The following is a 16,113-nucleotide window of genomic DNA, read 5'->3' as shown; positions in this document are numbered from 1 at the left end:
TGCCCCAAGCACGTGCTTGGAGCGCTGATGCCTGGAGCTGCCGCTGCTTCTGCCACTTCTAGGTACGGGTACAGGACCCAGTGCAACTGTTTATTCTTATTCAGGTACATTATTCTTCATGCTCTGTTCCTTTGGTGTTGTCTTAAACTCTCATTCTTCACTCCCTCAGCAACACAAGACCCCATTATAACATGTTTATCTACTTCACACAGCAGGGATTCCCCTTCTTGCAAGATTCTAAACAGCCCCATACACAAAGTCACTAGTCAATCACCACTAGGGTGACCAGACAGCAAGTGTGAAAAATCGGGACGGGGGTGGGGGGTAATAGGAGCCTATTTAAGAAAAAGACCCATATATCGGGACTGTCCCTATAAAATCGGGACATCTGGTCACCCTAATCACCACCACTGTTTGTGTGTCGTAAGACTGGAAAATGAAAGTAGTGGACAATGTGTGTGGAGGTTGGGCTGTCACAGCCCAGAAAATTGCCATGCTTAATCCTTAAATTGAAAATCTGATGAAATAGACTGTACCAAAGGGCGGGGGTTTATAGGGCATCCTGGGACCTGCCAGGAGAGGACGGGGGTGAGGGATGCAGCTACGTCTTCTCTGAGGGAGTGTCTGTGGCAGAGTGGGGATGGTGGAGCCTGCCAGGGAGGAATAAGACTTGGGGATGGGGTCTGTGGTTGGATTATGCTGGGAGTAGTGAGATCAGAAATGGAGGAGAAAATGGGGAGTGGGAGAAAGGAGAAGGAGAGCAAAACTGCATTCACTCCCCCCCACACACACACACAGTGCCTGGAAGGCCATTGTTTCCCTCTCTAAGCCTCTGTTCCCCCTTTCCTCAGGTGTTCTTCAATGGCATCATCCAGTTTGGCCCCTCTGCCTCCTCTTCCCCTCCCTAATCATCAGTTCATCAGTTTTTTTCAAATACTCATATTTATGAACTAAAGAGATACTTATGGGAATTGTGGCAGTAAACTATTGCTTCTACTTTCACTTTCTAATCTTATCCCTCTATAAAAGCAAAGGGCTTGAAAAAACAACCAGCCAGAGAGCAGAGGCGAGGAAAGAAAGAGGTAGAAGGCAAACAGTGAGTGCTTATCACAGAACATCAAACTCAGAAAAAAAAGAATAATTGGAGCATTTCAGAGTGGGAGGTAAGATATTCTCTTCTGATCTGTTGCTTGTAAACGTGTATATACAGTAGAACCTCAGAGTTATGAACACCAAAGTTACAAATTGCCCTGTCAACCACACACCTCATTTGGAAATGGAAGTACATAATTAGGCAGCAGCAGAGACAGAAAAAAAGCAAGTACAGTGCAGCACTGAGTTAAATGTAAATTGCTAAAAATAATAAAGGGAAGGTTTTTTTAAAAATATTTGACAATGTAAAGAAGCTGTTTCTGTGCTTGTTGTTTCATTTACATTAAGATGGTTAAAAGCAGCATTTTCCTTCTGCACAGTAAAGTTTCAAAGCTGTATTGCGTCAATGTTCAGTTTGTAAATTTTTGAAAGAAGAACCATAACGCATCCGAAGAAGTGGGCTGTAGTCCACGAAAGCTTATGCTCTAATAAATTTGTTAGTCTCTAAGGTGCCACAAGTACTCCTGTTCTTTTTGCGGATACAGACTAACACGGCTGCTACCCTGAAACTTTATTCAGAGTTAACAAACATTTCAGAGTTACAGACAACTTCCATTCCTGAGGTGTTCCTAAATCTGGGGTTCTACTGGTGTCATTTAAAGGGCTATGTTTTCTAACACTAAACTGTTATTTTTATAGTCACAGCAGGGCAAAAGTAAAATAAATCCATAGACAGCATGAGAATAAATTCCCTTATTCTGATTTGAACTAGTTAATACATTCTCTGACTGAAGATTAACTGTAAAGAGAAAGGCCTTCTCCCTTGATGGCTGAGCCATTGGCTTCTGAATTTTTGTGCTCTATGGAAACCAATTGCAAAAATGTGAGAGAAGACATGAGAGTTTAGTGTATTGGTTTACATTGGATAAATAGACCTTTGCTTTCTGAAGTAGGGAAAATGTGGAACCCAGTCTGAATTCCTGGAGACAAAAGAACTCTCTAGTTCTTACTATGTCACCAACAGGGATAGTAACGTAAAATGTGTTGTCATTAAACATTAAAAAGTTAAACAAAGCAAAACTGGAAACTTTGTTTTTGCTTCTCCATGCATTTCAACGTTTGCATTAAATATATTCTTCCTATATATGGGAATAACCTGCTCTATTGTAATTCTCTGTATTTGATTCTACCATTCTACCATTGTACCATTCTGTGTACAAGCAGACACCTGGATCTGAGTAGGTCAGCGGAATGGCCTCAGCCCCAGCCATCTGGGTTTGTTTTTTTGGGGGGGGGGTTGTTAGGGAATTGGGGAATCCCATGGGTGTGAAGAATGGATTGTTAATAGGTCAGAGATGACAAAATTTATATCAGTGTCAGTAAAGAAATTGTGATGTGGCTGTTGACAGTAACTTTTTATTTCACAGCTTTTCAGTGTCTACGGAAATTGTAATTATACTAGAACAGAGTAACTTTAACATTAAATTAAGTTTTTTTCTGTGAGAATTTAAATCAAATACTCAGGATACATTATGGATGTAAAACAAATTTTCTTAATTTTCTAACAGCTACTAAGGAATAATGGTGAAATAACATTGTTTTGTTTGTTACTCCTGTCTAACAAAACTAGATAGATAGATAGATTCCATTATTCCTTATTAGCTGTTAGAAAATTAAGAAAAATATTTTTTTCAAAATGGCTGACAGTGCCAAACATGTACATGACCAGAAATGGGACCCTAACTGCGTGTGGATTCCTGTCAAAAATACATGGTGATGTGCGCTATTGAATGGTATACTATTAACGTCCTAGCAAATTACCTTCTAATTAATACCATCACTTAATGAACGAATTGCTTGGCAAATCTACTGTTACATATAGAAGACATATATCATAATCTAGAAAATAATGTCATCATATAATTAATGTGGAGAATTCAAACTGGCACATCAGTTAAGAAATAAAAACATATTTTCACATAAATTCCAAAAGGCAAAAACTTAGAAGTGGTATTTATGTAAACTGTAGCTGTACAGTAATCTGTACCGGAAGTGTGAGATACAGTTTTCTTGTCTGCTCTCTGCAACAGGGGTTGGTTGGTTTGTTTTTTAAAGTGAGAAACTACTGACTCATTTTCCAAAACTCTCTCTTTATTTCCAAAATATATTTAAATATTCACCAAGAATTCCAAGTATTGCAGGAAATTAAAAGCCCTCCCACACTCTAGTTTGTATTTTTGTAGTAAAACATTTAACAGATATTCCCAGTTTTTTCACTATTCAACACAGCTCTGTGACTGCTCCACCATAATATCTATCATGATGATGCTTGAAAGCTTACCCATTTACTCATCTCCTCTTTATCTCAGACATAGACTAGGCATTTGGAATTTGAAATTTATCCATTTATTCTGTAAAGTCAATATGCCAAGCAATCATAGATGTAATTTTATGCCTCATGACTGGGAGTGTAGATGTATAATTTTCATAACATGAATCGTATGCAAAAATTGTGTGAAAAATGTCATATTTTAAACTTTCCATTTTTGGTTTCATTCCAACTGACTCTGTCCTTGCCTCACTAGCTGAATTCTGCACATGTCCCTAATGAGCCTGGGAAGCAGACTAGGCAGCAGAAGCATGGCAATGCATTCTGGGGCTGAGAGGATGTTTGAAGGATGTCCTGAAGGAGTAAGCAGGGATATGAGGGCAGCAGGTAGAAAGAGCACAGTTGGGGGACAAGAGGGCTTGAATGGGGCTTTGGGGAAATGGGCCTGTGGCAGGGATGTGCAGGGAGCCTTGGTGGTAAGATGCTTGTGTGGGGGGTGGGCTATTACTTCTACAATGCAACAATTATTTAGAATGAAAACCAATAAACGTCTTATAATTTTCTCAATTTAAAGGACATACTTTATATATTGTTTGATTATACTTAAGGATTCATATTATTTACGACTTACAATAGAACAAGAGAGATTTTCCACATACAGAAGGATGTAGATCTGACTCAGAAGGTGAGCAAATGGATAGATTCTAACTTGGGGTAAAAGATTATTCACTCTATAGTTAATTTACAAGGAAACAATGTATAGTTTATAATTTTGGATGAAAACTTGTGGCTTGCATTTCTTGGGGGAACAAGTTGCCTGGTTTGACCTTCAATTTTACAGCCACATTTCTAGTTGTTTAACTTGCATCTTCCCCACCCACCTCTTCTTGATCCATTCACTGTGCATTGGGCCACTTTGCATAGGAGAGCAGGGTAAGCGTCTTGCTTGGTAACTTGCGGTTCTTTTTGCTAGGCTGAGAGGGAGAAAGAGGTTTTATCCATATCCATATTACGAGCGATTCTTGCCTAGGTGATTAACAACATCCTCATTTAGCCATTTCAGTTTCTATAGCTGTGATGGCCCTTGGCTGGTCTGTGGGTGCTTAGACAAAGTGTCACATGATGTGAACCATTTTCTTATTGTCACCATAAGTGGATCCTATTTGGGGATAAACAGATGCAGAGAGGTTTTCTAATATTTTTTTTGAGGGCCAGAAGGAATCATTAATTATTAATCATTCAAGGCATATGTGTCCCATAGATCCCTTACACTAGAGCCCTTCACCGATATTTGGGGCTGTAGCATTGATTCCATTTGGATGAGAAATCAATTGTGCAAGTCAGGTATGTTCTTGGTACAATCCTGTGGATTTACAAAGAATAGACACATAAAGTCCTCTTGCCCTGAACACACTGGAAACAAACAGCAGCAGGTAGTTTCCTTGCTCAGAAATCCCCACGTCTGCCCCTCCAGTTCTCAGTTCTGTGCCCAAGTAGCTCTGTCTCTCTGTGTCCTCTCGGGGTCAAACTCACTACTGCTTCTCCTGGCTTGTTCTCTCCAACACACACAGGCTGTGATCTATATCCTAGCCCCTGCATTTGCAACAGGATGACCCAGTTAACCCCCCAGGTTAGCTCTGTGGCCTAGTGGCTTGGGAGGCGATCCCCATTGGCTGCCACTATTTTTACTATTTAAAGGGGTTTGTTTGATCCTTCCATTGATCCTCAGGGTGGGATTTAGGCACTTACTGACTTTAACAAGACTTGTGATTGTCTTTGTCTCCAAAAGCCCTTATGGCACACAACAGCCAACTGCACCTTAGAGCTTAACAATATTTATCAATGCTGATACTTATTAGTACTTAGAAAAATTCACTTTGAAACACTTAAGGTTGCCACATCCATACAACCCTACGAAAGCAAAGACAGGAAAAATTAGGCCACCTAATCGTATGTCTCCTCAAGCCATATTTCACTGACAGCACAAGCACCATACTTCACAAAATACACATCACAACTTTAATTATGCACCCCCAGCACCGTGTTTATCAAAGTTCCCTCTCCAAAGAACCCAAACTACACCAGATCCCCAGAGCTAACAGTGCTGGGCATGGATACTTTGATAAGAGTGGGCATCTGGAAGTGGGAAGGGGGGAGGGAGGGGCAGCCTGCTATGTTGTGAAGCTCACTTATAGAATCACAGGAATTTACTAAAAGTACCAACTCCAGCACACACAGGCAAGGGTGAAATTCTTACTAACCCCCCCAGATCAGAGCCAGAACATAATAAAATGTAAGACAGCAGAATAGAACAGTAAAGACATATGGGGCAGGTTCTGCTGTTGAGGTGACCTCCAGTGGTTCTGTCTTGTCACCTGATTCGGTTACCTTTGATAAGGCCACACCTGGATATGCTATACCAGAGCTCGAGGGAACACACGCCAGCACTCACCCCAGCCTGGTCCTCTTTCCTGACCAGGGTTTTCTCTGTCATTGCTCCAGTCTTGAAATTGTGAGTTGATCATACCTTGTGTTGGGTCAGGACCTGGGTAGAGTTTGAGGCTGTAGGACAAAATGATTCTCAGCCAGGCCAGGAGAGAATCATAGAGAGCCTCTGATACCCAGATAAGCACACTATATGGGTCCTGTTGTAATTTGGCACTCAAACCCCTCTTTCTTCTGTGATCCCTGACTCACACCAGCTCACCCTCCTGGTGAATCCGGGCAGACACCATTACATCAAAATGCACCTTCTATCTCTTGCTGGCCCTGCTCTGCTGATGCTTTACTGCTTGGCTGACAGTGCTGAGGATTTGAAGTGCAAGGAGTTGAACCAAGCAGGCCAGAAGACTCAGAGTGGAGGTTTTAATGAAAATGCAAATAGCTTGGCTGTAAGGAGGAGGACTTTCTGCCTTGCTAGCAACACAAAGGAAAGGCTGTCAATCTCAGGATACCATTCTGTGTACAAGCAGACACCTGGATCTGAGTAGGTCAGAGGAATGGCCTCAGCCCCAGCCATCTGGGGTTTTTTTTGGGGGGGGGGTTGTTAGGGAATTGGGGAATCCCATGCAGACCCTGGATGACCCTTAGCCTCTCCCATTCAGTCAGGCACATCTGCCCCATCCCCATGTGTTCCTGTCCCCAACTCCCATTCAGCTCCTTGCTCAACATTGTTACTGCACTACCTCCTGTGCCCCCACCCCAGTCTTTCTCCCCCACTAGCCCTTCTGAACCCCAGTCTGTGTAATGCCCCTGCAGCTCTGTGTTTCCCACTCTGATGTCCCCCTCCCATATACCATGCCCCCTCACCTGGACTCATGGGATGGGCACTGTGAGGAAGGCAGCATCTGTGGCTGACTGCTCCAGCTGGTGAGCCAGGAAATGAGGCAGGATTCTAGTCCAGGGACAAGGGCCTCTTATAATGCAGCTCCCTAATTCCCTGGTGAGTTTTGTGAGCCAGAATTTCCCCAAATGTATGGAGAAGCAGCAATAATCACCCCCACACACAGCTCCTGGCCCACTTGTCAGATACTGGGTCTTTGGTTTCTACCCCACAAGAAGTTGAGATGTCTCCTAAATGCACCAACAGTAGGACACCAGGCAGGGAAGGTGAGAGGGGGCAGGAATCCATACATCCTTTCACAATGGTCTCTCACATGTCACTGGCCAGGCTGGGATAATGGCACATCACAGGACTGTGGAAAGCAAGAATGAAATTGCTTCTGAGGAAACCTGCCAGGCCCTCCTTACTGAGTTGTCAGCCGACATGGACGAAGAATCCCATGCACTGCTACAGACTAGGGACCGAATGGCTAGGAAGCAGTTCCACAGGAAAGGACCTAGGGGTTACAGTGGACAAGAAGCTGGATATGAGTTGACAGTGTGTCCTTGTTGCCAAGAAGGCTAACGGCATTTTGGGCTCTATAAGATGGGGCATTGCCACCAGATCGAGGGATATGATCATTCCCCCCATTCGACATTGGTGAGGCCTCATCTGGAGTACTGTGTCCAGTTTTGGGCCCCACACTACAAGGAGGATATGGAAAAATTAGAAATAGTCCAGCAGAGGGCAACAAAAATGTTTAGGGGACTGGAACACATGACTTATGAGAAGAAGCTGAGGGAACTGGGATTGTTTAGTCTGCAGAAGACAAGAATGAGGGGGTATTTGATAGTTGCTTTCAACTACCTGAAAGGGGGTTCCACAGAGGAGGGAGCTCAGCTGTTCTCAGTGGTGGCAGATGACAGAACAAGGAGCAATGGTCTCAAGTTGCAGTCGGGGAGGTCTAGGTTGGATATTAGGAAAAACATTTTCACTAGGAGGGTGGTGAAGCACTGGAATGGCTTACCTAGGGAGGTGGTGGAATCTCCTTCCTTAGAGGTTTTTAAGGTCAGGCTTGACAAAGCCCTGGCTGGGATGATTTAGCAAGGAATTGGTCCTGCTTTGAGGAGGGGGTTGGACTAGATGACCTCCTGAGGTCCCTTCCAACCCTGATATTCTATGATTCTATGGAGAGGAAGCTCAAAGAAGGAGTTTACACACTGCCTAGTGGACACCAGGAGTATGCTATAGACCAGAAACATGGTGGAGAGTTTCCAGAGTAAACCCAACAAAAGAGTCATGGTGAATGACCGACAGGCCCAGAAAAGTTCTTCAAAGCCAGTGGCTATAACGTGTTCACAGACTGATCATGGACCTACAAAAGAGATTTCATGTGGCTAAAAACAAAAAATAAGTATTACCAGATAGCAGGGGTCCGTTCCCAAATAGAAAAGATTTACATTTAATTTCCCAACACCAAGCAGTTGTGTGTATGTGTATGTTTCATTCTGAAAATCCCAACTCTTTGCAAATCTAATGAGTTATAGTTGTGGTTGGGGTTTGGCTCAGTATTTAGAAATGCAACCTTAACTCTTTTATTTGAGCATAAGCTTTTTCCTGGGTTTATAATGGATATATAAGAGTATTTTTGTTAAAAAAAGCTATGTTAAAAGGTAGCTAAGTTTGAAAGAGGAGGGATAGCTCAGTGGTTTGAGCATTGGCCTGCTAAACCCAGGGTTGTGAGTTCAATCCTTGAGAAGGCCATTTAGGGAGCTGGGGCAAAAATCTGCCTGGGGATTAGTCCTGCTTTGAGCAGGGGGTTGAACTAGATGATTCCCCCTGAGGTCCCTTCCAACCCTGACATTCTATGATTCTATGAAAGATAATAAATAAATAGAACCACTGCAGGGATGAGATAAATATCCCTCAAAGAAGCATTATAAACCAGGAAATTCAGAGTATCAGTTAAACTTCACAGAAATTTGTATATGTTAAGATAGGGAAATACTCAATGGAAACAAGTGGCCATTTTGAAAGAGGGTGTCTTAACTTCATTCACATTTAGAACAATAAGAGATGACAGCCATTTTGAAAGAGGGTGATTCTACCTGGAACTCTCTAATGTAGAATATTTTCCTTCAGGTCCTGTTGAGGAAGAAACTTTGTGTTATGAAGAATATCTGCAAAAAATGATAATTAATTCTGTACAAAATTCTTTGAGTGTAGCCAGTGCATAAGATTTCAGTGAGTTTTAACTGTATGAGAAGTTCTATGAGTTTGCACCTTTTTATTGCTGAGATCATTCAAAAGAAACGAACGAGGCTGACACCATATGTTAAATTTCTGTATATAAAAATTAAACATTTATTTTAACTCATAAATTACCAGATTTACTTGCAAATTCTCAGCCATTTTACTGTGTCTTCGTAGAATATGAGCTTTAAGTCAGGGAAGGATATGCTGCATTCCTCATATACAGCAAAGAGGTGGATTGTGGGATTTTCAAAAGCACCTGTGTGACTTAGTCACTGGGATGTGTGCTCTGAGGCATGCTGGGACATCTGAAAATACCACTCTGAATCTCTCGTCTACAGGCTCCCTAATAACACCTGCTTAATGACGTAAAGAAAAATGTGGGCGCAGGAACAAAACATCCCGAAGTGCAGAAAGAATACCAAATATGGCAGGCAACCAGCTTGGCTTAACAGTGAAATCTTCTGTGAGCTTAAATGCCAAAATGAAGCTTACAAGAAGTGGAAATTTGGACAGATGACTAGGGAGGAGTATAAAAATATTGCTAGAGCATGCAGGGGTGTAATCAGGAAGGCCAAGGCACAATTGGAGTTGCAGCTAGTAAGGGATGTGAAGAGTAACAGGAAGGGTTTCTACCGGTATATTACCAATGAGAAGAAGGTCAGGGAAAGTGTGGGACCCTTACTGAATGGGGCAGGCAACCTAGTGACAGATGATGTGGAAAAAAGCTGAAGTACTCAATGCTTTTTTTGCCTCAGTCTTCACAGACAAGGTCAGCTCCCAGACTGTTGCACTGGGCAACACAGTATGGGGAGGAGGTGAGCAGCCCTCAGTGGTGAAAGAACAGGTTAAGGAGTATTTAGAAAAGCTGGACATGCACAAGTCCATGGGTGCAGATCTCATGTATCCAAGGGTGCTGAGGGACTTGGCTGATGTGATTGCAGAGCCATTGGCCATTGTCTTTGAAATCTCACTGCGATCAGGGGAAGTCCCGGACGATTGGAAAAAGGGAAATATAGTGCCCATATCTTAAAAAGGGAAGAAAGAGAACCCGGGGAACTACAGACTCGTCAGCCTCATTTAAGTCCCAGGCAAAATCATGGAGCAGGTCCTCAAGGAATCCATTTTGAAGCACTTGGAGGAGAGGAAGGTGATCAGGAATGTTAGAGGGCTTATTCCTTCACCCGCTTACTTCCCTGGTCCTTCTCGCATGAACAGAGAGCAACAATACCCGAAGTCCAAAGGCGCAAACAATTCGATGTTTATTGGGGTGAACTTCCAGTAAGCATGATTCCAGTTTCCTTCCTCAGTGTCCCCCTTCCCAGCTCTGACACCACAGAGCCTTGCCTGTGTCCCTGTTCCCATTCCCTGTTCCCATTTCCCCCCCCTTAGCAAAACATGATTTCAATTCCCCCACCCTCATTCCCTGTTCCCATTCCCCCGCTTACTTCCTGATTGACTGCAGACTATATAGTAAAACTTAAGTTCTGCTTAGCTATACCTTAACCAATCATTGTACTGAAATGTAACTAACCAATCCTAACTTAATGTAACATGATTATTTAACCAATAATATCCCACCACCTTAATTGGTTTACACCCAACAAAATTAATTATACAGCAGACAGAAACAATCACAGAACCAGATAGAGATTAAAGAAACAAACAAAAGATAAGTGAAGACTACAGTGATAGAACAATACAGAAATGAGGATTTCACATCCCAGCTATTGATAAGTGAGTTCTTACCAGACAGGATGCTACCAAACTAAGTTTCCTTTAGCTCTTCCCTTTCTCTGGAGGTGACAGGAATACCAGGACAGGATTGTATTCCTAACAGCCCAATAGCACTTTATTTCAATGTGACTAGTTTGGAATGTGAGGATGTGACCGTTCACTTCCCAGCTTATGGCTGCCTCTGCTGCTTAGCCAAAGGCCTTACTTAGCCTAAGAACAGAGCCTCAGACTGTCACAGTACGAGAAAGCCCTTTCACAGACAGAGAGTGATTTTGATTCTTTCTTTTATACCTCTATAACTAGCTAAGTGATAAGAATACACCTAAATTCTTAAAGTATAGGCCTTTGCAGACAGGCCTGAATATCTATATTCTAACAAGGAACAGTCAACATGGATTCACCAAGGGCAAATCATGCCTGACCAACCTGATTGCCTTCTATGATGAGATAACTGGCTCTGTGGACATGGAAAAGTGGTGGAGGTGATATATCTTGACTTTAGCAGAGCTTTTCATAGAGTCTCCCACAGTATTCTTGCCAGCAAGTTAAAAAAAGTATGGATTGGATGAATGGTACATAAGGTGGATAGAAAGCTGGCTAGATAATCGGGCTCAATGGGTAGTGATCAACAGCTCCATGTTGAGTTGGCAGCTGGTATCAAGTGGGGTTCCCCAGATGTCGGTCCTGGGGCCAGTTTTGTTCAAGATCTTTATCACTGATCTGGATGATGGGATTAATTGCACCCTCAACAAGTTTGCAGATGACACTGAGATGGGGGGAGAAGCAGATACACTGAAGGGTAGGGATAGGGTCCAGAGAGCCTAGACAAATTGGAGGATTGGGCCAAAAGAAATATGATGAGGTTCAACAAGGACAAGTGCAGATATGTTTTTATCAATTTTAACTTTGAGAAGCTATGCTCCCCACTAGCTATGGAAACTGGCAAAGTTAAAAGAATGAGTAGAGATAAACAAACGTTTGGAAAACTGTCAGTGAGTTTATTTTCACAAGAAAACTTCTGTACTTCTTCAGGAGTGGAATGTTTCTTAAGTTGTCTTGAAAAAGCCTGAAGCTCACTGCACAAGTCTGTAGCATCAATGTCTTTTGAATTTTCATGAGTCAATGCCGACTCCAGTTTTATACAACATTCTCTTATCTGTTTTGCTGTTTTCTTTTGCAAGCTGTGGATATCATATAGAAAACCAAATACTGCCTCTAGCTGCTGCATCTGTTGAAATCTTTCATCAACGAAGTGAATAGCTGTATCAAGGACTGCAAAGTAGAATTTCACATTGAACCTGTGTTTGGGGTTCTGAATGGGTGTGTCTCATCCTTCATATGAAAACTGCTGTTTCTTTTGCCGAATGTGAACTGGCTCTGGTTCAAATTCTGTCGGAAAGTCTATTTCTTCAGCAAGCTCGAGAGAATCTACAAGTGTTCATTCGAACCCTTCATCACTTCTGAATTCCTCCAGGATATTTTTAGTTTGCTGCAGTTTTTGAATAGCAGAATGTATGTTCAAGTTCTTTTCCTGAAGCTGCTAACTAGTGAGGTTAATCTTGAAAAGGATGTTCTATCACAAAATGAGTGAGGTCACAAATTTGAACTTGGAAAGGCCATTTATAAGAGCTTCTGCATCTGTACGTGCCGTATTGCCAGATGATCCAGTAAAGGTAGTATCATCAGAAATTTCAATTAGGGCATCATAAATGTTTCCAAGTTCATAGTGAAGAGGCTTTAAAGCATCAATGCAATTCTCCCATCTTGTCTGACTAAGTGGTTTCACAGTTAGAGAATTCACATGGCAAGTCAGAATCTCCCAACGACATGTTGAGCCTGTGAAAAACACAAACACGTTGCACCAGGTCAAAGAAACTGCTTGCCTCCAAACAGCATCTAGCAGCATCATTGACAACCAAATTCAGAGAATGTGCACTGCAAGGAACAAAAAAGGCCCTAGGATTGATTTCCATCATTCTCCTTTGCACACCATTGTATTTACCCTTCATGTTACTCCTATTGTCATAGCCTTGGCCTCGTAAGTTTTCAACAGATAATGACATTGTTTCAAGCTCTTGTAGAATAGTTTCAGTCATAAATGTTCCAGTCATCTCCTTCAGCGGTACAAAATCCTAAAAATGTTCCTTTATGAGCACTATAACATTATCTTCATCTGCAGACGTTTCCATATCCACAAAATGAATGATCATCATCATTTGTTCAACATGACTCACATCTGGTGTACAGTCCAGTATTATTGAAAAGTATTTTGCAGAATGGGCAGCTTCTACAAATTTCTTTTTAATGGCATTTGCTGGGATTTGGGTCAGTTCATTCTGCATATTTTTTCCTAAGTAATGAACCTGTGTTTCATGATCAATTATTTTACGTAGATGCTCCTTCATGACTGGCTCAAACAAAACTAGGTATTCAACATATTTTTAAAAGTTTCCTTGACCTGGAGTGTATACATTTTCATTTCTACCGCGGCTGCGGAATGCTAAATTTTGCCCACCAAGAACTCTCAGTAAAGCAATGAGATGCACTAATATTTGTTGCCAATATTCTTCTTTTTTCTTGATCACACGTAAATTTTCTTCAGCAATAGTTTTTCCTTTTTTCAATCATAATTCAAGTTCTTTCCAATTTTGAAAACATTCCAAATGTTCTGTATTCTTTCATGTGAAGAGAGAATTGAAGATATGTTTTTCCAGTCCTTTGAACCATTTTCAGTAAGTGATGTTCCAATTGATTGATTTCTAAACAACTTGCAGCAAAAGCAAAACACAGAGTCCTTCGACACTGCATATTATAACCAGTTTCGATGAATTTCTTTCCCATTAATGAGTTTCCTCTTGTAATGCTGAGCAGAGAATTTTCTTTTATTTCCATCCTCAGGGAAGGGAAATTCATGAACTTGTTCGGGTCCATGTTCCACGAGAATTTGCCGCACACTCTCATCATGTCTGGGCCATGAAGTTGGGTTCCCATACTGTAACTTGTTTGTAACTTCCTCATCCTTTCTTCCTTCTATTTCATTTACTTCAATTTCTGCATGTGTCTCTGAAGGTGAATACATTTTCTCCACTTCCATATCAGTCTCATGCTGTGAGCTGCCTTCATCTAGAAGTAAGTTTCCATCATCTTGAGTTTCCAAACTGCTTTTTTGTGGATGTGAGCTACCCTCATCTTGAAGTAATATACTTCATCTTGATCTTCTAAACTGCTTCCATGCAGATGTGAGCTAACCTCCTCTCCTAGTAAAATTCCTTCATCTGGATGCTGTGAACTGCTTCCATCTTTATTTGGATTAAAGAGAAAATATTTCAGGAAGTATCTTTGCTGTTTTGCTTGGTCCTTTTCCTTCTCAGCCTTTCCTTTACGACACTCAGCTCCTGAGGGTTTTCTTTCCTCTTTCTGCCATGTGGCATTTGAATATTGTTATGTACTGTGTTCCTGACTGCAAGCATTATACATCACATAGTTGGTGATTTAAACCACATTGCAGCTATCCCTACACATCTTTTCACTGCTTAAAGGTTCAATGGTTAGTAACATACACTCATTTACATATTAAAACAGTTAGTTACAGCGTTTATGGGGAAGCAAAATGACCTTTTTCGATGTTATAACCCGACACCGGTTGATTGGAAAGTAATCCCCTTCTTCACAGTTACCCACTTGGAGTGTGAAGTCATCAATTTCATAGTCTATTAAGCATGAACACTGTTACTTTTCTTTTATGGATCTTATTTATTACATGTGAACCAGTTATGACAAAGAAAAGTTCATAATTATACAGCCCGATAATAACGCTAAGGTTTAATAACACTTAAAGATACTCACATTTTGGATTTATAATGCTGAAAGATGTTATTCTTTATTCTTTGGCACCAAGAAACACAATTTGCCACAGTATTCACTCAATTTTTAACCATCTACCTGCGACGTATGTTAAAATGACCATTTGACATGTATCAACTCGCAATATCTCCGCTCTACACGAATTTCTTGCTCTGCAACCTTGATGTATATTTGAGCTATGTGTCACTAGCGTTGCAGCTCTTGCCTCTGGTGGATGTGTTTCATTGTGGCTGAGTTATTGCTTATCAAAATTGCGGAGTGGGTCATCTTGACCCTACATCACAAATTGAATTTTTTTTTGCTAAAATATTATTTATTTTTGCAGTAAATAAAAGATTTGACATATTAATAAATTCTCAGAAATGTAGAGCAAAGAATTATAATTCATATTTCCTCCAGACGTGCATGGGAATTGAAATAATGACATCTTCATTATTTTATTTGTATTTTATTTCATCTTTTCTTCTTTTTTTTTCTTTTTTTTCATTTGATTTTTTTCCCCTTGAATATGGCGTCCCGTTTAACTTGGCACCATAGTCGACCGCCTAGTTTGCCTATATGGATGGGCCGCCCCTGGCACTCACTCAGGAATAACTCAGTGCTGAGTGCTAAGCACCATATTTGCTCTACTATTCCCAGGCAGAGAAGATGCTGGAGCAGTTTATGGAGAAAAAGAAGGAAGAAGCAGTCACCATCCTCAATGCTGACAACATGCTGACAGAGGAAGCTAAGTGCCTGGCGGGTAAGTTGCCGAGTGAGTGTGGGTGATTCCCTGACTGTCTCTTGCTGCCTGAGTTGTTGCCTACTTTGCTGTGAAAGGGGGTTGCTGGACTACTCTGGGAGATAGCAACTGGATTTGGAAACACGTAGGAGGCCCTCTATGTTATGGGGACCTTTTCCAATGTGAGAAATGCCTATTGCTGCCACAGAGAGGTTGGCCTCCTAGGTGAATTGGCGCTCTCCTAACCCCTCAGCACTCAAGTACCTTCGGGCCTGATCAAGGTACATGGATTCCTCCACATTAGAGAGTGCACTAGTGTGGAAAACACTGGATTCATGAATCCAGGGAAATCCTCCTGGGGGGTTGGGTTACTTGCAGGTTGTATGGTGTTAATGATGTAGTCAGTGCAAATCCATCTTCCTCTTCCCTTTATATGCTTCCTTTATATTTCCCCTTGTAAATAAAGTGTTCCTTGATTGTTGGTTCATCCATTATGGAGATGTCAGAAGAGCATATGTACATGGTATCAGGCTAGTCATGCAGGTAAGTACCAGGTCAGGGATAGTATAAATCACCTAGGGAGGCAATGTCGAGTTCCTGAAACCCTTAAATAGTCAGGTGGAGGCACCAGCACTTAGAAGCTAAGAACCCAAACAGTTGAAACCCACTGCAGCCAAAGCAGAGGGACAGCAGGTAAGGGTTTGTGTTGACAATTAGCTGCATTTAGGGGTATGGCGACCCATAAAACTCCCTTACATTCTTGGAGGCACTGCTGGGATTGTGAAAAGAAAAAAA

The 16,113-nt window shown here is 41.6% G+C and overlaps 1 protein-coding gene across 11 annotated transcripts in view; it reads left to right on the top strand.

Moving 5' to 3' along the window:
- The first annotated feature begins 1,028 nt into the window (after positions 1–1,028).
- LOC101951133 (rootletin-like) overlaps positions 1,029–16,113 on the top strand; it is a 152,720-nt gene continuing 137,635 nt past the window's right edge. For 8 of the 11 annotated variants that reach the window (XM_065579132.1, XM_065579133.1, XM_065579130.1 and 5 more), the window contains exons 1-2: positions 1,031–1,163; positions 15,237–15,339. In XM_065579132.1, coding sequence (XP_065435204.1) covers positions 15,246–15,339 — 94 coding nt within the window. In that variant the 5' untranslated portion in view covers positions 1,031–1,163; positions 15,237–15,245. Of the gene's footprint in view, positions 1,164–4,057; positions 4,107–15,236; positions 15,340–16,113 lie in introns of all 11 variants that reach the window. The other 3 variants (XM_065579131.1, XM_065579125.1, XM_065579135.1) reach the window with 2 other exon arrangements.

Source organism: Chrysemys picta, unplaced genomic scaffold, assembly GCF_011386835.1.
Source record: "Chrysemys picta bellii isolate R12L10 unplaced genomic scaffold, ASM1138683v2 scaf105, whole genome shotgun sequence".
In the NCBI taxonomy this organism is placed as follows: Eukaryota; Metazoa; Chordata; order Testudines; family Emydidae; genus Chrysemys; species Chrysemys picta.
The sequence above is the reverse complement of the archived record's forward strand: the minus strand, read 5'-3'. Positions and strand labels throughout refer to the sequence as shown.